The 22,832-nt window shown below is 37.7% G+C and overlaps 1 protein-coding gene and 1 long non-coding RNA gene across 4 annotated transcripts in view; one reads left to right on the forward strand and one right to left on the reverse strand.

Moving 5' to 3' along the window:
- The window catches only part of CACNA2D2 (calcium voltage-gated channel auxiliary subunit alpha2delta 2), a 636,728-nt gene that overhangs the window by 572,821 nt on the left and 41,075 nt on the right, over nucleotides 1-22,832 (forward strand). For both annotated transcript variants that reach the window (XM_087924067.1, XM_026725351.2), the window contains exons 15-21: nucleotides 10,847-10,936; nucleotides 11,771-11,854; nucleotides 15,489-15,563; nucleotides 15,916-15,990; nucleotides 19,809-19,880; nucleotides 20,835-20,906; nucleotides 21,372-21,433. In XM_087924067.1, the coding sequence (XP_087780193.1) occupies nucleotides 10,847-10,936; nucleotides 11,771-11,854; nucleotides 15,489-15,563; nucleotides 15,916-15,990; nucleotides 19,809-19,880; nucleotides 20,835-20,906; nucleotides 21,372-21,433 (530 nt within the window). The remainder of the gene's footprint in view (nucleotides 1-10,846; nucleotides 10,937-11,770; nucleotides 11,855-15,488; nucleotides 15,564-15,915; nucleotides 15,991-19,808; nucleotides 19,881-20,834; nucleotides 20,907-21,371; nucleotides 21,434-22,832) is intronic.
- The window catches only part of LOC113453947 (uncharacterized), an 89,231-nt gene that overhangs the window by 11,822 nt on the left and 54,577 nt on the right, over nucleotides 1-22,832 (reverse strand). For both annotated transcript variants that reach the window (XR_015741667.1, XR_015741668.1), the window contains one exon: nucleotides 19,787-19,856. This is a non-coding gene — a long non-coding RNA (uncharacterized LOC113453947). The remainder of the gene's footprint in view (nucleotides 1-19,786; nucleotides 19,857-22,832) is intronic.

Raw genomic sequence — 22,832 nt, forward strand, 5'->3', positions numbered from 1 at the left:
TTAAATTCATATCACAAATACCTGTTAGATCCAGCCAGTTGCTGCCTTATTGGATTTGTAGTACGTGCCTTACAATAGATTCCACAAAGCTAGTGCTTTTATTTTGAATTAAATCTTTAAACCCAATTTTAATATCAGAGAATGATGGAATATGTAATCTAGAATAAAGTATCTGGCAGATTGGGAAATTGGGCATAAATTGCATGTGATATTCAGAGAATGGTGCTTGAGTCTGGGACAGTTTTCTCAATAGGTAAATCTTTTCCTCTGCTTCCAATCCCAAGAGGGCTAAAAACAGGGGTGAAATCATCTTTTGACTTTCAGATATATTCCAGATTTTATATCTTTCTCCTTTGTTTCACAGAATAAAAGATGAATCGCTTGAAGCTGAAATCCCACTCTTAATTTTTTGGTCCTCCACTTGAGTCTGGGAACTTGGGTGATTAAAAAAAAATATATGTGGAAATTAGCAAAGAGCTGCAGGAGGGAGGAGAGAAAATGGCACTGCATATTTTGCTCATTTCAGTTTCTTTTTGCCCTATTCCTTTACTTCATGGTGAATTGCTTTTTGATGGTTCTATTAAAACAAGTTAAATCCCCTGTCTTGTACTTTTGAATATAAAAGATTGAATACCTGAGGGAGGGAGGGAGGGAGAGAGGGAGGGAGGGAAGGAAGGAAGGAAGGAAGGAAGGAAGGAAGGAAGGAAGGAAGGAAGGGAGGAAGGAAGGAAGGCTTAGAGACTATGCTAAAGAAATGCAAAATCAATTAGTCCAACCCTGCATCTTCTCCACTATCACCTCAAGGTGATAATCTCTTCCATTTCTGAATCATCTGCTAGAAAGGAGTTTAGGGATATGCTTTGTGTCTTTGGGATGACTTGCTAAAGGGCATACTTTCTCTTGAGCCAAGTTTTCTCTCCACTCCTAAACTTAGTTGCTTTGGAGAAAGAAGTTTCATCCCCATGCTTCATACGGCCCAAGGAGAAAGGAGATTGGAGCGTATCCTTGTTTCATCAGAATTGTGAGGCATTACATACTGCTCAAGCAACATAGTTCTGTCATCTCCTGTTATTTCAAGACCAATCTCACCTCTATAGCAATACTTATTCACTTGATGTATCAATCTAGTATCTCTGCTGTATATACTATAGAGTACAAGGCACTATATAGAAAATAGAACTACATACTCTCTATTCTAGATTAGACTAAAAATCTAGATATCCAGCTCTTCTAACTGCTTATTGAAAAGCATAATTTAGTACATGGGTCTCTTGGCAACTTTAAGACTTGTGGACTTCAACTTCCAGCTTTACTGGCTGAAAAATTTTGGGAGTTCAAGTCCACAAGTCTTGAAGTTAACACGGTTGGAGATCCCTGACCTAGCAGATATATGGATATTCTAGTTATCCAAACTTATTTAGATCATGAGATGGTTTGGGAGGACATAAAATATATAACAATTTTTTCCTATATTTTGTGAGTTTCAGATGCACTGTAGCTTGACTTTTCATCTATTTGAATATTCTTCCCTTTAGAAGTTAGTTCAGCAATCAACAAGCCTTTTTTTAAAACTAAGAATAATGTATAGGGGTGCGTGCGTGTATGTATGTATGTATGTATGTATAATGTGACATCTGATCATCTAAAGCAAGGGTGTCCAACCTTGGCAACTTTAAGACTTGTGGACTTCAACTCCCAGAACCAGCAAAGCTGGCTGCGGAATTCTGGGAGTTGAAGTCCACAAGTCTTAAAGTTGCCAAGGTTGGACACCCCTGATCTAAAGACTTGTTGCCAGATGACCCCGCTGTTGAATATGTTGATAGCTTGGTTAAAAGTAAATATGAAAAATTGCCATTTGGCTTTTATGGTCATTTTCATTGATTTCAGCCACAGACCTGTGCAGACTTTCCAGTCTCTTTTAAATTAACAAATAAATATGTATTTCTTTCAGTCAAGCTGCAAATTGCTAATAGCACCACACACCTTACACTGTCACCACCTCCAAGTCTTTCCTGGCTATCTGTGCATTGCTCCATTTAAAGAGCAGAACATTTTTAGGAGGGAAAAAGTAAGGAATGCTGCAGGATGGAGTTTATTCTAATAAATATTCATTCTGCACAGAACCTCTGCTACCCATCATTGGGAGCATCAGTTAGGGACAAGTGATAGACAGGGCATTGGACCAGCCTCATCCCTTGGCTTCCTTCTGAGGCTCCAGTGGAACTAGCTACAAATTGATCGGCTGATTCCCTATTGTGCTTTCTGGCATGTTGCCCTTTTTCATTTAACAGCATTATTTGAGTGCCAAACAGACAGTATGAAGCCTTTTCCTGATAAAATGTAGAGAAGAGGAATCTGCGATTCTTCAAAATGGATCAGAGTCAAACATGCAACCTCAAGTACTCATTTCACTTGTAAATGTTCCCTTCATCCATCCAGCTGTTCTCCTTTTTCTTAAAATAAACACATAACGAAGCACTACTTGAGAAGAAGTGTAGCATCCTTGTCTTCAGTGCTTAACAAAATGAATGAAATGGCTGGTGGAGGCTGGGAGTCAGTGAATACTGTTATTTCAAATATTAGCACTTGTATGCCTTTTCCTAAACATGTACATCCAATCGCATCCTGTGAACACAGCACACCTGTCCCAAGACATTCCATTAATACTTGCAATATGATGTCACTTGGAGGATGGGCATATTGAATCTTGTTTCAGAACCAGGGTGGGATTTGAGAGTAGCAGACCAGCTTAGCAGCTATAGTGGAAGCTAAGCACAACAGGCAGTTCTCAAACTGTGCTGCCCCCTGTTGGCATCAGCTATTTAATATGACCGCTCCACTTGCTTACTTCTCTACAAGAGACCTATGAGAACTGAAATCACTGATAGGTAACATTAGGATGAAACTTGTATTCTTCTGACCCCGTTCTCTCATCGTTTCTCTCTTATCAATATTCTTGCACAGGATTTTGATGTTTAGACGTTTAACATTTTTACTGAGTTATAAAATATTGTAAAAAACAAAAGTAAATAGAAAAACAATGGGGAGGAAAAGGGGAAAGAGTAAAAAAGAAACACTGACTTCCAGCTCTCTCTGTTGTAGTAAAATAAGGCATTCACATCAAATCACAACTTTTTGCTTTTTCATAATAATATGAATCAGCTATTTCTGTAAAGATCCACCATAACACATATCAATCCACTCAGTAAAACCCAAAATCAAAGTTTCATTCTTTTCCAACTTCAAGCACGAAGTTCAGAAGCAGTCTCCAAGTGGAAACAAGGGTTTTGTTGAAATTAAAGGGTGGCCACCCTAGGATATGTCATAATGAAGGACCAGTATTGTTATGGTCAGAAGTTCCATATTGTTCAAGACAGTTTCATCCCATAGAATTTTTCTGTAATGCGCTTATCATACCTTGCTTAATTATTATTATACAGATAAATGAACACAAGACTGACCTTGTTTCCCTTCCACGTAGGAAATGCAAAAAAAACCCTACTTCTCAGCATGTCTGCAAAAATTAATCTGTTTTTAGGCAAATAATGATTTTTTAAAAAGTAATATGTTGAAGATATGATCATGTTATAAATTTAATTCCAAATATATCTACAAAGACACATTTCATGTTAAGAAAAAGTACAGAAGGAGTAGTTTTTCACCACCTTGGGAAAATTTCACTTGTAACCATTTCATTGCACAAATATTAGTTGTTTAATTTTTGCCACCATAACACATAGTAGAAAGAACTTGCTCAAATACACCCCTATGGCAGGGATAAACACTGACAGCATCTAATCTATCTCCCCAAAGAGCTTTGCATTAGCAAACAGGCTTTGTGTTCATTTCACTGAAGCACAAAAGAGACAACAAGCATGCCTATCAAATAATCACACTTAACTGGACTCTCAGCTGCCTTAAGTTTTGAGTCCAATTATGGGAGTCTATGATTAAACTGCCTGTCATCACAAATGTCAGATTTCATCTGCCTGAAGTCTCAGAGAGAAGCAGAACAGCAGAGTAATAGAGCCATTTATATCCCAGATTTAAAGTGTTTGAGCATTTGCTACCGTGCAGAAATTAGGGTACTAAAGTAAGGCAGCTATGTAGCAGTGCCAGATGTTAAGTTATTGGCCTCAATTGTGCTTGCTATTAAATATGTTTTAAAAGCCACATATTTGTCCGTCTGGAATAATCAACAGCACAATAATGAAACTGCAGCCCCACAAGCACAGGCACTTTACACAATTATGTGTTTATCAGGACAAGAATGAGACAGTTTTATTCAAGAAGCCTTGAATATTGGTTTCCATAAACTTAAACCATTTTGTCATCAGGGTTTGGTTTTTGATATCTCTTGATGGGCTGATCATAATTTATATGTCATTTATATGGGGCCATTTCGGCAAAAAGATATGGGCTGTTCAAGCACAGGCAACCTGAGAAAACCTCAAAGTAGCTGTGATGTGGCTGCATCAAGGCTTCTAGGAGGGGCACTTCACTCACAGCAATGCACTTTGCAAAGTGCTGCTTTCAAATGTTCAACGTAACCCCAGAACCTAATTACTTGCTGAATAAAAGCAAAAGCGTGAGAGAGTTGGTGAATTTCCAGGCACTCAGCCTGAGTTCACTTGTGCTGTTCAGGCTAGTGATGTGATAGCAAGATCCCCACCGTTTACCTTGAAAACCATTTATTTTTGCCAACCCTTTCAACCATGGAGAGGATCTGTCTCATGAAAGTTCAGGAAAACCAGATTGGTGGGGAGAGGGGAAATCACTTCTAACGCTAAGCACTCCACCTTTTGCTCCTGGCAGAAAGACGGTTATAAATCAAACAGTCAATCAATAGGGCTGAATCAATCGTTCAACTCCATTTCCTTTCTTGCTGTTTTACAGCAGCCAAGAGAAGAAGGAAGCACACTTGTCTCCTCTAATAACGAACTGTTATATAAATGATACAGAAAAGAAAGGGTTTTTTTTTTCAATTTTTCATTCATCAAAAAATGGAATTAATGCATGCATCTATACCCATAATCTTTTAAAGTGGCATTTTTAGGATATAGAAAGGGAAACGGGACTTCATTCTTGTTTACCTCTGTTATAGTAGCTTCACATTTATACTGTGAAATATTTGAGCAGCAGGCAATTTGTTTGGGATGTCGAAAGGTATTTAGAATTTGAGAGCATTTGGTGGGTACAATCACAAAATGGCTACCACTCTGGATTTGGCTAATCATAACCTGAACTAGCCTCTGCACCAGGTTCTCTACATTCCAATTGGATATTTGTAAACCTGAAGGTATCCTCCAAATAACTGGGACTAAGCAGGACTAAGCAATTCTTGCTCCATAGTCTTGATATCACACACACGCACACACTGACACTCACATACTGACACTCACACTTTTTTGTGGTCTCCAGAACCATGAAATATATACATTTATTTCCACTTTCAGATGGAAATTCAGAAATCACTTAGAAGTGTTACAAGTACAGCCTCACTCAAAGGAAATCATGATAATTTGGATAATTTGAAGTTATCAAACTTAAAGGGTAATCTGAGGTCCTATTTCAGTGTAATTTATGTTACAAGCATTCTAAAATGGGAAAATAACTGTATCTATCATAATACCAACCTGAATTCCACATCCCTTGGAATAAGATTGGAAATACCTTTAAGAAATAATTGTCGGCCTATTTCTGTTTGTTGGCTTGGTCCCAGAAAATGGAATCAGAATTGAGAAGTTTGCATATTCTACCAGTACTTAGGCAGAAAGACTTTATGTGGCTTTGGAAGGACTTTGCCTAGAGGCCAACTATAGTTGACAATCATATGAAAAGCAAAATATAATGACCAGGTCTTGAAGAACCACAGTAAATAAATGCTTTCCATGATTGAGTGCACAGAGGTAGGAGGGTGGGAAGATAACTTTCCTGCCATAATAATGAATTAAGACCAGGGGTGGGATACGACAGGGTTAACTACCGGTTCGGGATTTACGAGCTTCCCTGCACGCTAGAGCCGCACACCTGTAAATAGTCATCAGCAGCTGCCTGCAGAGAAGCAGTCTTTGAAACAGCCCTCTTTTCCTGTTTTTTTAACTGCAGCTGTGCCTCGTTCGGCAGCTGAAGTTGAAAAATCAGGAAATAAAGATCAGGTAAGAGCCCGGGTGGGTGGGTCAGCAAAAACATCAGCAGACATAGAACCAGTTCTATGTCTGCTGCTCTTCAGAGCTACCGGTTCTACAGAGGTGGACAGAACTGGTAGAACCCCACCCCTGATTAAGACTACATGTGTATGACCTTCAGTGAATTTGTAGCACAGATTTCTATTGATTGCTATTCTTCTCCAGAATGCTTTTCAGTAATTCTATTTCTACCACTCTTTTTCTTCCTCTTCCTCTCTCACTTTCTGCCCATATCTTTTCTTCATCACCCCCACTTCATTTTGTCTTTTCACCCCTTTCTCCCTCCCTTGTACTACATCATCCAGAAATAATACATACATTCTTTTGATGCTTCAAGGCTGAAATTTTTGCCTGCCACGCTTCTCCATGACAACCTGCAGGGAAGGTTAATTGATTTGGGGAAAGTGTGCGTTTCCTTCATACTGACGGAAAGGACTGACTGGAACATGCTAACCCTTACCATATTGTACTTACCAAGACTAACCAGCAATCAGTGTGGCTCTCAGCATATGGAATTGCTGGTGCCATTTCTCCCCACCCCTCCATTGTCGTCTCCCCTATTTCTTCCCATCATTTCCTCCCCTGTTGCTCACAATCACTCCTACAGAATTACAAAAAGGACAGAATCCAATGTATGTTCATAAAGGTTCAACTTTCTGCCTCTATTTGCTCCTCTTCTGGTAGCTTTCTGGTTTTTCAGTTCCAATGCATTTAATAGATTCAGTCTTTTTCCACAAGCTGAAGAACTCAGGAAAGGAAGCTGAAGGAATCGTGCCATTACTCCTCCTTCCTTGTTTACATTAGTATCACATTAAAATGCAGAGTATGGTGTGAAATTCTGATTTCCACTACAGCCTGCATATAGATTACCATTAGTTAAGGCATGTGCAGAAGTCTGATTCTTTAACTGCACATATAGTGAGGTCCCAAGTACCTCCCAGCATGCAAATGTACAATGAAATTCATGCATGTATAAGTCCAACTTGATTCCTGCTCACATGTTCTTTTCCTGATGGCATTTTTGCAACAGGTATAGCAGAGGTGGTATCCAGCAGGTTCTGACCAGTTCTGGAGAACCAGCAGGGAAAAGTTTGAGTAGTTCGGAGAACCAGCAAATACCACCTCTGACTGGCCCTGCCCCAATCTATTCTCTGCCTCCTGAGTCCCAGCTGATTGGCTGGGTCTTCTTTTGTTGCCCTGCACAGGAGAACAGAGCTGGAAATCAGGTTGGTGGGATGGGGAGGGAATGGGATTTTGCAGTAACCTTCCCCTGCTACGCCCACCAAGCCATGCCTACCAAGCTACACCCACAGAACTGGTAGTAAAAAAAATCGAATCCCAGCACTGAAGTATAGGGGATTTTTAAGCAGCTCAAATAGATGGAGGTAAAGAAAGTTGTTTTAATTGCCCATCTGAAGCACTGTATCTTGTTGTCTAATTTAAGCTCAGTCTAATATAGCCAAGAGGGCCTCAGTTATGTTAGAAATATTCAATTTTTCATGTGTTCTCTAAGGCACATGAAGAAATCATGCTTGGTAAGCCTGTGCATTTGACACAGCTGGTCTATGATGATTGTTTGTGGGATTTCGTTTTCATTGGTACCTTAAGATGGATTCATTTGAAAGTTATAACAACTTTTATTTTCCAGAAACATATTTCTTTCCAGAAGGAAAGCTTGTAGGAGTAGATGCTTTTCATTACTATTTTTGTGTATTAGACCAGATTCAGCTCCCCAATAATAGAAATTGTTCATGCAGAAATCTTTAAGTCCTGTATGAAATCATGAAATTAAATTTAACATTGAAATTTAGAGATGTCCTCACGAAAAACTGTATTTATTGAATATAAGAACTAGATTGCCATTTTCTTCATCACTACTCTGTAAATTGTATTTCAATAATTCTGCTTCTACACTGCCAACTCAAAACATATTTGCAAGACCAATGTTTCCATCCAAGTTCATCATAAAAGAATTGAATTCTGACCTGTAATTAACTTCACCTTTTCAACAAATGCAGAGAAGACTCTGAGAACATCATATGCCAATTTATGCTCACTCCCCAGCCAACCAAATAGGAAAGATCAAAGCATGTCATTCTATCATAGTTCGGCAATCACCCACTGTGAAATAACAAATACTACCAGTTCTCATATTCTCCATAGAAAAATGAAATTAAATGAATTGATAATGTCTCTTTCTTGTCCCTACATTTCAGAACTCATTGGGGTGGGGGGTATTTGCCTGGTGACTTGCAGGAAGATCTGCTGAAAAAAATGTCACCCAAAAAAGTGAAATTCTTGAGGAGTTTTTCACACTATTATTGCTGCCCATCTCCAAAAGAGAGCCAGTCTGTCATAGTGGTTAAGGCACTAAGCTAGAAACTAGGAGACCATGGGTTCTAGTCCTTCTTTAGGCAGGAAGCCAGGTGGGTTATCATGAGTCAATGACTTATTGGAGAAAATGGCAAAGCATTTCTGAAAAACCTTGCAAAGAAAAATGCAGGGACTAGTTCAGGTAGTTGATAGGAATCAAACACTGACTTGAAGGCAACCATTATTAAATATATACAAACTAGATTCATACCAATCCTGTAGTCCTCAGATTTCAAAGTCATTGGTCAGCTAGAGAGTACATTGATCAGTCAGATATAAAAATGAATTCAAGTCAGTGTTCCTTCTTCTTCTTGTCTATCATTTTGTCTGGTGCTTAAATTATCAGAGCTTTCTCAATCAGGGTTGACTGCAAAATCGTCAAGGCACCACTCCACTAAAGTACAGTTCATCTGGTCAATTTATTAAAACAGCAGAAATGGTAGCATGGATGTAAGGCAACTAGACCTCTACTGGGAATTCTAAAAAACTTTTAAAATATAACGAAAATAATATTTTCTCCATGTTCTAGCTCTCCCTCTTAAGGTTTTTCCAAAAAGGCTGTTGATGGTAGTATGAATGACAGCATGCCTCTGTATACATAGGTCATCATTTCTCAAAATGATGGTTGTGAGACAATTAATTAACAATCGTTCAAGAGTTCCTTCCAAACAAATGTTTCCAAACAGGCTTGCCAATTTGACGCAGAAGCATGCTGAATGCAAAGCATGGTGATAATTCTGGAACTTTGTATGATGAAGCTTCTGTGTTCCTACTGCATTCCTACTATGGTGTTTACCATTCAAAAGAAGAATAATTATGACAGGAGAGAATGAGGATTCTGCACAAAACTCTGATTTTCCCTCTTTAGGAGGAATGTACCATGGAGGGAAAGGGGGGAAGGTTGTGAGGGAGCAGAGAAGGAAGTTGCAGGAGTGGAGGAGGGATTTACAGACTGTAGGACTGAAGGGAACCAGTAGTTGGGCTGTGACCTTTACCTCAGTGGGACTGTGCTGAGAGACACAGGGTCAAAAGCCATTTACAACCTGCTGGGGGTTTTGCAAGCTGCAGTATTTTAAGAAGAGTTAAAGAGAATCCTACACAAGGCAAGAAAATGTTTTTTCTCTTCTCCCCCCCTCATGTCAAAGACATAATTCATCACAGTCTCTTAATTGTAAATAGATGAATTAATAAGGTTCGACCTCATCTCTCTATATAATACTATTTATATTGCATTTTTAAAGTTTTGTTGATATTAACAATTCTATATTCCATATCTCTCTCCGGCTTTTCTATTCAATAGAAAACCCATATTTTTTCTCCACAGAGACCAATGTTCTGATTTTTCCCCTTTATGGAAAAAAAAGGTTTTGATAGCAGATTTCAAACAGTTTTTTTTATATGAATGCTTATTCACCTAATATGTGGGTTGAGATATTTTATCTATCTTTTTATTTGTTTTTCAAGTTTGTACCTTATGTCATCCCCAGCAATGCCAGCCTATAACAGTTGGACAATAATAAAACTATATCATATCACTATTAAAAATACCTTAAATGTGGTTCAGCTTCTAAAATTAATTTTTCAAATTAGGTTTAAAGTAATCAAAGTGGATAAATACTATAAGTTGTTAGTTTTAAAATACTTTTAATGGGACCCTTTAGCTACATTTTTTAAACCCAAGACAAAAAGTATAATGCATATAAATCACAATGATATAACTTAGAGGCAGACCTTATGTAATTGGCACTAGTTTTATGATGAAGTCCAAGCAGTTTCAGTGCAGGTACAATTTGATTTGGATCTAATGCAGTAGAAACATGTGAAGCTGCCAGTTTATAGACTGTGCTGGAGATGAGCTGAAACAGGCCAGGCTTCCAGGTTTAGTGATAATGAGATTAAATTGAGCTATGAGTTAAAGGTGGAACTGTTAGATTGACTGAATAAACATTTTGACAAAATTGATTGCTTAGGCAGGCTTCTTCAACATGTGTCTGCTGGACTGCAATAATTATATTTTTCAGCTGACAAAAGTGTATTCAAGTTATAGTTCAGCACATCTGGATTACTTCAGCTAGAAGAAAAGTGGCTTTGGGCATTTGAGGAAACTGCTGTTTCTCAATCTGAAAGCTGCTGAAAATTGTCAAATGAATAAATCCTCAAAAGATACGCTGCTGTGAGCTTGCTGTACAAATAATGCTATGATATACACATATTGTTATATTTCCTGTTTCTGGATGAATGCATGTTATGTGTTGTTAGTTTTAGTCTCCTTCTGCTTCCTGCAGGAATATCTCAATGTCCTGGGAAGGCCCATGGTCTTGGCTGGAAACAAAGCGAAGCAGGTTCAATGGACCAATGTCTATCAGGATGCTTTAGTAAGGAAAACAGCTTTATGAAATATCACAACTAGGTTTTTTTTCCAGTTCCATTTGCTTATGTGATTCATACATTGTAATGTGGTTCAAATTGGTAAATACATTTAGTGTTCCATATCCCTTTAGATTCTCAAACCTGTTAATCTTGAGTGGTTTCTTTTCCTCATTTTCTTCCCAAAGTCTAACTGCTCCACTCTTCAATTTTATGAGTTAGAGACAGGGATGGGATTCTACCAGTTTGCACCTATTCTCTAGAACCGGTTGTTAACATTCTAAGCAGTTTGGAGAACCGGTTGTTAGAAGAAATTACTGGCCTAATCCTGTAAGGAGGGCAGGAAGGAAACATTCTGGTGTTGCTTACAGAAACTGCCTCTCCATTAACCCTTATTACATTCTTGGCAGGACTAGACTTCCTGTCTCTGGAACTTCTCTGGAGTTTTTTTCCCCTCTTTTGCTGGTACTTTGCTTGTGTAGAATGACCATTTAAAGTTACAATGGCACTGAAAAAAGTGGCTTATGACCATTTTTCACACTTACGACTGTTGCAGCATCCCTACAGTCATGAGAGGCGAGGCGAGGCGAGGAGATGCGTGCCTCAATGTGAGTGATATTGAGTTGGCCACGCCCAGCCAATAACATGACCACAAGCCACGTCCACCCAGTCTCATGACCACCAAACCACACCCACCAACTAAGCCATGCCCACAGAACCGGTTGTTAAAAAATTTGAATCCCACCACTGGTTAGAGATGCTGGTAATTCTGACTTGGCCAGTTAGGGTCTTACAAATAATGCCATATTTTACTCTTCTTGTTGTTGTTGTTAACTTTTTAGGCCCTGGGTTTAGTGGTAACAGGCACTCTGCCTGTATTTAACCTCACTGATGATGGTCAGTCTCACGGGAGCAGTGAATGGAAGGTATGTTCCTATTTTGCAAGAAGCTGCCACCAAAATCATATTGGGTGGTGGTTGTTATGTCCTCATCCCCTTTGCTTTGTACAACTGCTCCACAGAGAATCCACAGTATTCCTTGATTTATTCCTTGATTTTTAGTCAAGTAGCATCCTCAACTGAAAATCATCTTTTCCTGAAATTGATTCTAAATTGTTATCAGATCTTCTTGATGTGAGATGGATGGATGGACAGACAAAGAATAAGATGCTAAATAGATACAACAGCCTTTCCCGATGGGTTGCCTACCAGATATAACTGAGAATACTGGGGATCATCTGTACTATGATCCCCAGAATTCTGTTATATCTGGTAGGCAGATGGAGGGCACCAGGTTGGAGAAGTCTGGCATCCCTTGGAAGAGAATCTTCTAAAACTATAGCAATATTACAGAAAGCAAGTAATGATATGTTAAAAATACACCTGGACCCAAATTAATTATGGGATATGTAAAACTAAGGCCTCATCAGGGATGGTCAACATGTGACTATGTTATCAGATGGCAATTCCTGTTGTCGTTTATCAATGTGTAAGGCAAATAAGGCCCTTTCCTGAATATGAAGGCTATCCACTTGGTCCCTCATGCCCTGATCAGCTCTCATTTGGACTATTGCAACATGCTGTATATGGAGCTACCCTTGAAAAGTATCCAGAAGCTTCACCTATTACAAAATGCAGCCACATGGGCAATTTTAGTCATCTAAATTTTAGTCATCTAAAGAAGGACACATTTCAGTTTGCTTCTGGCTTCAGTTCAAAGGGTTGGTTATGAACTATAAAACCCTACCTATCATGGGACCAGGCTACCTACAAAGCCATTTTTGCCCCATTGGCCCATCCCACCCAGTCAGGCAGGGAAGGTAAGTTTTAGACACCATCTGTTAAAGAACTCCAGTTGACAGGCCTAGGAAGTGAACCTTCTCTGCTGTTGCCCCCACCCTGTGGAATATTCTCCCCCCCCGCAAGATGAGATGTCCCCCATTCTCCTATTCTCCCTCCCCCAAGATAAGATGGCCCCCATTCTCCTAGTCTTCCCAAAATGAGTCAAAACCTGGCTCTGCGGCCTCTCATGGGGAGCCCAAAGGAGCATGCAATAATAACAAATAATATTATTGCTAATTATATTAATGCAGCATCAACAAATGCAGTGGCTATATATTCTATCACCTTATACTGCAAGGCGAACAAGTGCCACTAAGTAGATCACACATTTCTTTTTCTCCCCAGTGGGTAGATTCACAGCATGTCTATAGCAATCTGTCTCATCTGCCTTATGCTCCTACATCTCTACTTGTTTAGATTTATTAGCAGCAATAGATCTGCCATGGGATTCTATGTCAGCTTGCTTTTAAGCAGGCAATGATCTGTTTCCCAACTAGGTAAGTGACAAGGCCAAAGACCAAGCCATTTATTCTCCCGGGAGCCTGGTTATGGCCTCATAAAGCAGCATGGCAGCTCCATTGAAATGAGCATCCCATGCTGCGCAATTTAGTCATTATACGGTGGCTTCTTACAGGTGTCTCTTTTAAGGGGGAAAAATGTGCTTTTCTTTAGAAGAACCCAATAAAGGCCGGCTATGCATTTTCATCAGTCATTGGAAAGAGCCTGGTTTCTCCAGTACTATGGTATGGCTCCCAGGATTAACATGTTTTATGCCATAACTCAGAAGACCTAAGTTCAAGATGTCCGGTCCTCTTGAAGAACGGTGCTGAGAATCAGATATTCGTTTAGAATTTGAGCTACAAACCAGGCCAAGCCTGGCTACTTATATCACTTAAAGGGCGAACAGTGCAAGTAAGAAATTCATTTCCAGGCTTCATTTTTCTCTGGCTCTGCCTTACAAGCCTCTGATGAAGGATATTGATAATTAGATATTTCCATCAACATTCTTATAGGAAAGGACTGCAACAATCTTCCCCAGCTTTTTCAGGCATATAGTATTCCAGACCTCTTTCTTTTTTCCACAATGTAACCTTAAAAGAGAGGGAATAAAATATAAATGTATTTATAACTGCTGTAAATATTGGAATCCATTTCTTTATCTTATCTCTTTCTTTTCTATCTTTTCTTTTATTTCTGCCTTTACTTAACACCTTTCTTTTACCTCTTTTACTTTTCTTTTCTTTAAATTTATGTTGTTTCTATTCACTAAAATTAATTTTTAAAAGGATCTATCACCTTCTTCACTTCATACACATAATGGAATTTTTAATTTTAATGTTTTAGTTTAGTATTGTATCAAGAATTTGAAATAACCAGCATACATAACAACAAGGGAAAGGTCCCAATCAACAGCTGATAATTCCATAATCAATTATTTTGAGAGCAGGATCTTCACTAGTATTGTTGGAAAAGTAAGCCAATTTATATACATAGTCCAGACTAGTGCAGAGCAACAATAGTTGTGATAACTTAGCCATAACAACCATCCTATATTATTCTAAATGGAATGGAAAAGATGTAAACCAGGGGTCTTCAAACTTGACAGCTTTAAGACTTGTGGACTTCAACTCCCAGAATTCCTCCTCCAGTCATGTTAGCTCAGGAATTCTGGGAGTTGAAATCCACAAGTCTTAAACTAGCCGAGTTTGAAGACCCTCGATGTAAATCATAGAGCCAAAATGCACCACTTCTTCAGTTTGACCACAGCACAAAAGGCAATGAATTTCCTTATTTCTGTATGAGGCTGACCAAAAATATAGTACATCTGCACTTTGGAGAGGTGTGGGAGCAGGGAATGTTGCCACTAGCCTTCTTTTATTATTCTTTTACAATTTCCTTTCACCGCTTCATAGTGCTTTTACATCCCTCTCTAAGTAGTTTACAGAATCAGCATATTGTCTTCCAAAATCTGGGCCTTCATTTTAGCGACCTTGGAAGGATGGAAGGCTGAGTTAACCTTGAGCTGGTCAAGATTGAACTCCTGGCTATGGGCAGAGTTAACATGCAATACTGCTTTCTAACAACTGCACCACCATGACTCCTTACAACAAATATGAGAAAGCTCATTCATGGTGGTGCAAATATGGTTGATAAATCCTAGGCTTCACTTTGGTGCTCTGTGTCCTCCAACTCTCTATTCAGCATTAAAACTGACAGACACTCCTATTGTGATATTTTACACTTTCTCTTGCTATAAGAAGGGGTTTTGGAAATTTATTCTTTCACAGCTTACAGCTCACCTTCCATCCAGCCCCCTTCAGGAAATTAACACATCTTCTCCCAAATATTAGAGCAAAATTCATATTGTGAAAACATATTGATCTTTCCATTCATTTCTCATGTATAATTACATACTGTCTACCTATCATTTTTGAACAGTTCAATTGTAAAATGTAAAAGTATATGTGTTGTATACTAACTAAATCAATAAATTCTGTGGGCATGACATACTCTATCCTCTTTCTCCAAATCAGTGAGCTCCAGGTAAATTAAAATTGCTGGAATTCCCTGTCAGGACTGCTCAAAGAGTGGTGAGGGTTACCTTGGACATAAACAGTAGAAATCAATAGAGTCTACATCCCGACTTGCCCAATTTCAGATAACAGAATAATGAATGATGTAATGAATGAAACTGTCATTGTTATTTATATATTTTCAGAACCAGCTCATCCTGGGTGTTGTGGGGATTGATGTGGCTCTAAATGATATCAAGAAGCTGACACCGCGATACAATGTGAGTAGGGAAGGTGTTGTCTCCCTCAAACTCTGTTATTTAAAAAAGCAAGCGGGATAGGAAGAGAGGTGTTAGTTTTCCTAGGAGTGCCCTCCTTAAATTCTCTACTTTACCCCCAAACCACCTTTCATCTTTTGGAGGATGATCACTGAGGCAAACTGAAATCTTCTCCTTTAATTTAGAAAATGTGATGGACCTTTACTCTCTGCTAGGGTTGGGTATTGGACAAGCAGGAGGTGGTTGACACAGTATCATGGTAAAGGAGCTTTGATGCAACTCCATTCTGTCTTTTTGAGATGTAATCTGTTTCTCTTCAGGAGGATTTTCCTTTGTTTTTTGTCTTTCCATCCAGTTGGGGGCTAATGGCTATGTATTTGCTATTGACTTGAATGGATATGTATTGCTACATCCAAACCTGCGACCTCTGGTAAGGACAAGTTTGTGCATACTGAATGCATATTCAAAATCATTGCAAAACAAAAATGTACTCGTTTACTCCATCGTGTTAGCAGCAACCATAAAATAGACAATTTTTGCTCTTTCTCCATTTTTTTTATCATGATGAGCTCTTCCATTTTTTCCCCCCAAACTGACTGCAATAAGTTTGTCCCCTTTCATTTTTCCGGGAAAGATATTCTTGCTATTATGTGGATACTGAATATGTCTGTCCAAAGGTGAGTATCTCATACTGCCTGAATAGGAATTAATGAGTTGGGTGGAAATGTTAATAGTGGCAATTTGCCATTAGACTGAAAGCGTATGCAAACAGCTGTCACAATCAAGGGCACCACTCACACTTTAGCCACCTCCGAGTCACAGATTGATCACCATATGCCACCATCTGGCCAGAAAGTGAGCTTGGCAATTGAAAATATCAGTATTCCTGTTCTGTAGGATGTATAGTTGCATATACTTATTACTGACTAATAATCAAAGCTTGGCACCTATATTATATGTGGAATAAATTCTATTGCCCGAAACTTTTTAATGAATTAAACATCATATTCTTTCCCTTCGCTGTGACTTTGTGAACTCTCTCTTCATCCCTTCTTTTTCTTTCATTTTTTTGCTCCTTTGATGTTCATTCCTTTACATTCCTAGATCCTTGGGTTTCAACTTCCTGCAGGACTTTTTTTTCTCTAATCTAGTCAGGTGTGAAGCTTTTCTTCCAGAAAATTCATCTTTCCCTATGTCCACAATAGTAGAACAGACTTGCAAAGCCTGTCTCTAACCAGAGACGGCCAACAAAACACTTTTATTTGGTTGTATGGTTGCAAATATGGTTGCGAAGTTTTCATGCAACCTTGAAATCCACATATCATTGTCACTAAATCTGACAGCACAGTTTACTGCAAAAATTTAAAAAAGAAACAGTGGTGAATTTTTGCTTTTCACACTTTAAATCCTTTTACGAGGCTTAACATTTTCAGCACTTTAAAGTTTGTCAGCTTTCTTGGTTTATTGCTTAGCTACTTTCAAGGTGGGGGCTGGTTAGAGGGATATAGTTGTATTTAAAATATTTGCTTTGGCTCTTTTGATTTAGCTGTGTTCTTCTTGGGAGCCTCCCGCAATCATTTTGGCATAGCCCTCTGCATAAAGACAAAGTATAGTGTCATTGACTCAAAAAAAGATTTAACTATTACGTGCATTATATTGTCTATGAGCATAATAACTGGTGAGAGATTTTCAATGTTTACATTAGATTTGCAGCCAAAGATTTAACTAATTACATTAACATCAAAATATATAATTTATCCTTTAAAAAAAAGTGGGATTTTGAGGCTATAATCTTATGGATACTTCCCAGGGACTGAGCTCAATTTGTCTCTGCTGGATTAAATGTGAAGATATACATAAGATTGCATGATGATAGTATTTCCCTCAGCTAGTTGTCCCCTGAACACATTTGCTCATAGGTGTCAAATACAAGGTAGCCACCACAGCGTATGCTAAATATGGCAAATCTTGAAGGAATAGTTACATGTTGCAGGTAAACACACAGGGAGGACCTGCTTAATTTCCTCAGCAACAAAGTGAGAAAAGATAGCCAATTTGAGAATATACATAAGACAAAAACCAGCACAATATCTGCTTATCAACTAAGCCATAGCAGAATTACGTTGTTTAACTGGATTAGAAAACATAGAAGCCATCTCTGATTATGGAATCTTTGGTTAAAGTTCCATAATATGAATTTGATGTATAAATGACAAGAGCTACTGAACCTTCAGTTAGTCATTCCCTTTGACTTTATAGACATGGTTGTTCTAACTTAGTGGCATTGATGATGACTAAGGATGTTGGGCAGTGGGAAATTCAGATATTTGGGATTTAAATAATTGTTATGGCTGTAGGCTGGGATTTATTTACTGTGGGCAAAAATGCTCATTGCTTAAAGTGGAAGAGAAAATATGTTTCTGAGAGTCACAAAGCACCTATTGACTCATCTTGACAATATAATATATGTATTTCTCTTTCTTTCTTAGCAAGTATAGGAAAGAATTAACTAAACCTCCTTAATGAGATATTACTTGTTCAGGGGTATTAACCAAAAGAAAAGGAGTGGATGAAAGCCTTGGGCTTATTTATCTCAGGAGAAGTTCTGCATTCATCAGAATGAAGCAAAAAGAACAGGCTTCTAGCTCAAATACTAGTCAGATAAATCTGTCATTGAAAGGGCAGCCTGAAATTAAGGAACTGGAAAATGGCATTGATCAGAATGAGATACATTTCATTTGCAGAAATTTCCAGCTCAGTTTATCAGCCTTACTAATAGGCAGATGTGGCAGAGATGGACAGAAACCATTACAATTTATTTAGTCACTTCACTGTGACTCTGATCAATAACAGTTCAAATTACTCAGCATGGTAAAATCACCCAACGAACAGCCCAATTCCTTATGTTTTTTGTGTGTGTAGGTGTCTGGTTTAAATCCAAACAGCTTTTAATAGAAATGCCTTGTTTTAAGTAGTATCTTATTCTTTCAACTCGAGACAGAAGACATTATTTTGGCATATGAGTAGAATATATCTTTCCAGACAGTTGAGAATTTAACTAGTTTTGAGTGCTCCCAAATAACAATGACAAGCTCTTATTTTATTAATTAATTAATTAATTGATCCAATGGCATTCAGACTTACACTTGATGGTGTAGAGATTGAAAAGTGACTAGTAAAATTTTATCCTGGTAAATAATGTGGTAGAACTCTATCCTAATATCCACTGTTGATGTCCTGTTTCATTTTTGCATTAGTCCTACTTAGAAATCAGATTAGAATCAGAATATTTGGGACACTGAAACTTGGTTTGGAGCTTTCAAAGCAATAAAAGCAGTTTTTTCTTTGACATCTTGGTATTAAGTCCTATGTTAATATCTTTAATTCTTTTTGACAATTTTTTGCTATCTCTGTTCACTGATCATTTTCATTTATTCTAGGGCGTTTTATTTCCACCACATATCACATCTAACACACTCCACAGCTTTCAATTCCAATTTGTATATAAGATTCTATAAATCAATCTGTTCACTTTATCATACGCTTTTTATAAATCAATAGAAGTATAATATAAGGTCTCATATAATTCATGCATTTCTTAGTGACCTGCTGAAGAGTCAAATTGGTTCCTTTATCTTACCTATATTGTTGATACATTGTTTTAAAGTAAGGATACCTTGCCTTGTCTCTTAATCAATTTGAAGTGTCTTACAGAAAAATAATTAATTTTACAACTAAAGCATTCTTTCCAGTTACAGTTCCCCCTACATCTAACACTGAGATTCTTGTGTGTATATGGAAAAGTTATATTTACTCCCTACATATGCATTTTGTAGAAAATGTTTCAGTTGTGAATTGTCAGCATCTCTCATTACTGAACATCATAATTTATAGCAGCATTTGTACTATGTATACTCTAGGCCTGCCTTAGGCATGAAATTAGCTGAGTGATCTTGGGCCAGTCACTCTCTCAGCCCTAGGAAGGGGGAAATGGCAATCCACTTCTGAAAAACCTTGCCAAAAAACCTGCAGGGACTTATTCTGGCGGTCGCTAAGAGTCAACTTTGGATAGTGAGATGGGTGGCATATAAATTTAATAAATAAACAAACACTGACTTGACGGCAAAAATCTGTCAGGGCATAGAACAAGGATTGTTATGACACTCTGAAGATGAACAGGATGATAGTCTTGAATTCTCATCTCATTCATACTACCCATTACTTACTACTTTGGGGTTATTCTTTCAGATCATCAATTTTCAAGAAGCTGTAACCCTGGATTTCCTTGATGCTGAACTAGAGGATGAGAACAAAGAAAGGGTAAGCGATAACGATAGATCAGCTCTGCTTTATCTGAGGCAAATGCATACCCACAATAATTATATATTTATATATCATATGTATTAACATTTATATAATCTTTCTATCAAAGTAGCCTAAAACAACCCAAAAAACAAAATTATAAGTGCTCCAAAAACTATAAAAAATTACTTTTTAAAAAATGAAAAAAGATTCTTAATGGCGTAGCAATTTTTTCTCAATGCAAAATAGTAAGATTCTATAATTTTTACTTTTGCAAATCTGGGCATCAGATTTTTCCTTTGGCAAACTTAGTGCTAGGATTTTTGTAGTGCTGGTGATGGCAACTTGGAATAATTTCTTCATGTATACAGGAAGTCCTCGACTTATAACAGTTCATTTAGTGACCATTCAAAATTACAACAGCACTTAAAAGAGTGACTTATGACCGTTTTTCCCTACTGTTGCAGAACCCCCCTGGCCACGTAATCAAAATGCAGACACTTGGATACTGACTCATATTTATGATGGTTTCAGTGTCCCAGGGTCATGTGATCAGATTATTCAACCTTCTGACAAGTGGAGTCAATGGGAAAGTCAGATTCACTTAACAACCATGTTACTAGTTTAACAACTACAGTGATTCATTTAACAATCATGGCAGGAAAGTTTGTAAAATGGGGCCAAATTCACTTAAGAAATGTTTCCCTTAGCAACAGAAATGTTGGGCTCAATTGAGGTCATAAGTCAAAGATTACCTGTACTTGCATAATTATTTCTTATATTTCTATATAGTAAATTGCGTATGGGTGTGTATGTGCATTTATACCATAGTATGAATCATGCACGAATGCAAATCCTATCCTTTTGAGAGATTTTTTGGGGATTTGAACAGAAGAGTTTAAAAAGGTAAGTGCTACCCCTGATATGTATCCTGACCCAACTTCACAGCATTTTCTGTTCTCCCATCTTTAGATTCGCCGAAGCATGATAGATGGAAATAAAGATCAACAATATATTAAGACTCTGATAAAATCCCTTGATGAGGTAAATATTTGCCTCATTTGGCCATGTCTCTTAAGACCTGCTTTGTTCCCACACCTGGTGTTAAGGTATCTGTGGAGACCCTGTTGAGTCATTTATGAATATTGGGAGTGCTGTTTTAGTCTGGATAGTCATCAGTTTTTTTTAACTTATGTATTACACATGTTTTAAACTTCGCAGAGTCTTTCTAGATTTGGCCAGTTGTAACATTAAAATGCATTGTAAGTAGGGCCAGCTCAAAAGACTTTGAGCTCTTCAATACAAGAACTAGATTAGTAGTTGGGATTGGTTAGATTAACTGGAATATATGCTTCACTAGTTATTTAACTTTATTGTGATATACATTGGTTTATTTACCATCTTTATTTGATAAAGAATGAAATGTGGCCAAAAATCTTTGAAATTAGCTAATGTTCTTCATAAATGTAATGAATAATATTTAGTCACTCATTCGTTTTGAATCTACAGAGGTATGTTGATAAAGTTCATAGAACCTACACTTGGGCACCTATCAAAAGTACAAACTACAGGTAAGGAAGTAGCCAAGAAAAACACTACTCCATCAGTGATGATTAAAAGAATATTAGGAAAGATACTCCTAAGAGAGTTTTTTAGAAGATAATGCAATTCTGTTGATTGAGAAAAGACACCAGAAATTCAATTTCTATTTCTCTCTCTATTTCTTTTTCTCCCTCCCTCTCTCTCTGTCTCTGTCTGTCACTCTCTCTCTCTCTCTCTCTCTCTCTCTCTCTCCTGTGTTCTTCATAATTTTATCTAATTTTTCAAAGATTTACTGATTGGCCATAATGTCTTGATTTAAACAGATAACTTTTTAGTGGGTGGCAGCATTTAGCCAGTCTTCGTTAGTTTGGAAAACTAAATATGGCTGGTTCTGGTGAGTACTTGGGAGGTGATCCCCTTAGGAAACCAGTATTTAAGCAGAAGAAAACAATTGTAAACTATATTTTCCTAAAGAAAACTGTGCAGGGATGTCCATATAAGTCATCGGAAGTCGGTCTAAATTGAAATCAACTGTACTAAGGTTGATAGCCAATATTTGCCAAAGTGATTATAACATAATGACTTGATCTTTTAAGTTATTTTGAAATTCTATATTTTTCACTGAACAATAGGTTTAGAATTCAGTAGTAGTCTGTTAAAGTATTTTTGACATCATTCCTTTGAAAAGGAATGGTTGGGTCGAACACACCACACTAGGAACAATTCTGGACTGGTACAACAACTAGTCAGCATCAAAGAGTGTAACAAATGTGGACTTTGGTAGTTATTGAGTAAGTGCTTAGGTGGAAGGGAGAGTTGACCTTTGACATTTTTTGACACTTCTGCTCTAGAGATTATGGTATCATTCAGCTATCACTGTGGAAATAAAAAGCCTCTCTTCTTTAATGCTATGTCAGCACAGCCATCACTGGTTGATGCCACAAATGGCTAATGCTGAAAATATACAGTTCCAGATGTTCTTTGTGGATCTATTCATTTATATTATTATCTGTACCCTTAGGTCTTGAAGGGTAAAAATAAAATCTGGGAGAAGCGTCCATTGATTTTTTTCTATAAAAAAAAACACAACACTTTTCCAATGTATATATCTTCTCACTGTAATGTAATAAGAGGGAGCTACCTATTATAATATCAAGATTATATCATGTTTGCAGTCTGCTACCAGAATCTCTTTAAGTAAGACTGCCATCTAGTGGATTGTTGTTTATTGCAAATATACATATGCCTCTGAAATTTTCTAGGAAAACCAATTTATCACTTGATAGCTCAACAAATACCCAGTTATTTCTAATCCAGCTATCTGAGAACCATGCATAGAATAAGAAAAACTTTATGTCTGCCATGAATTTGTGTTTATTTAGATGAATTCTTGACATGGAATGGCAAACTGACTCTCCTGGGAAAGAC

This window comes from Pseudonaja textilis, chromosome 2 (genome assembly GCF_049901715.1).
Source record: "Pseudonaja textilis isolate UNSWEBS1 chromosome 2, rPseTex1.2, whole genome shotgun sequence".
Classification (NCBI taxonomy): domain Eukaryota; kingdom Metazoa; phylum Chordata; class Lepidosauria; order Squamata; family Elapidae; genus Pseudonaja; species Pseudonaja textilis.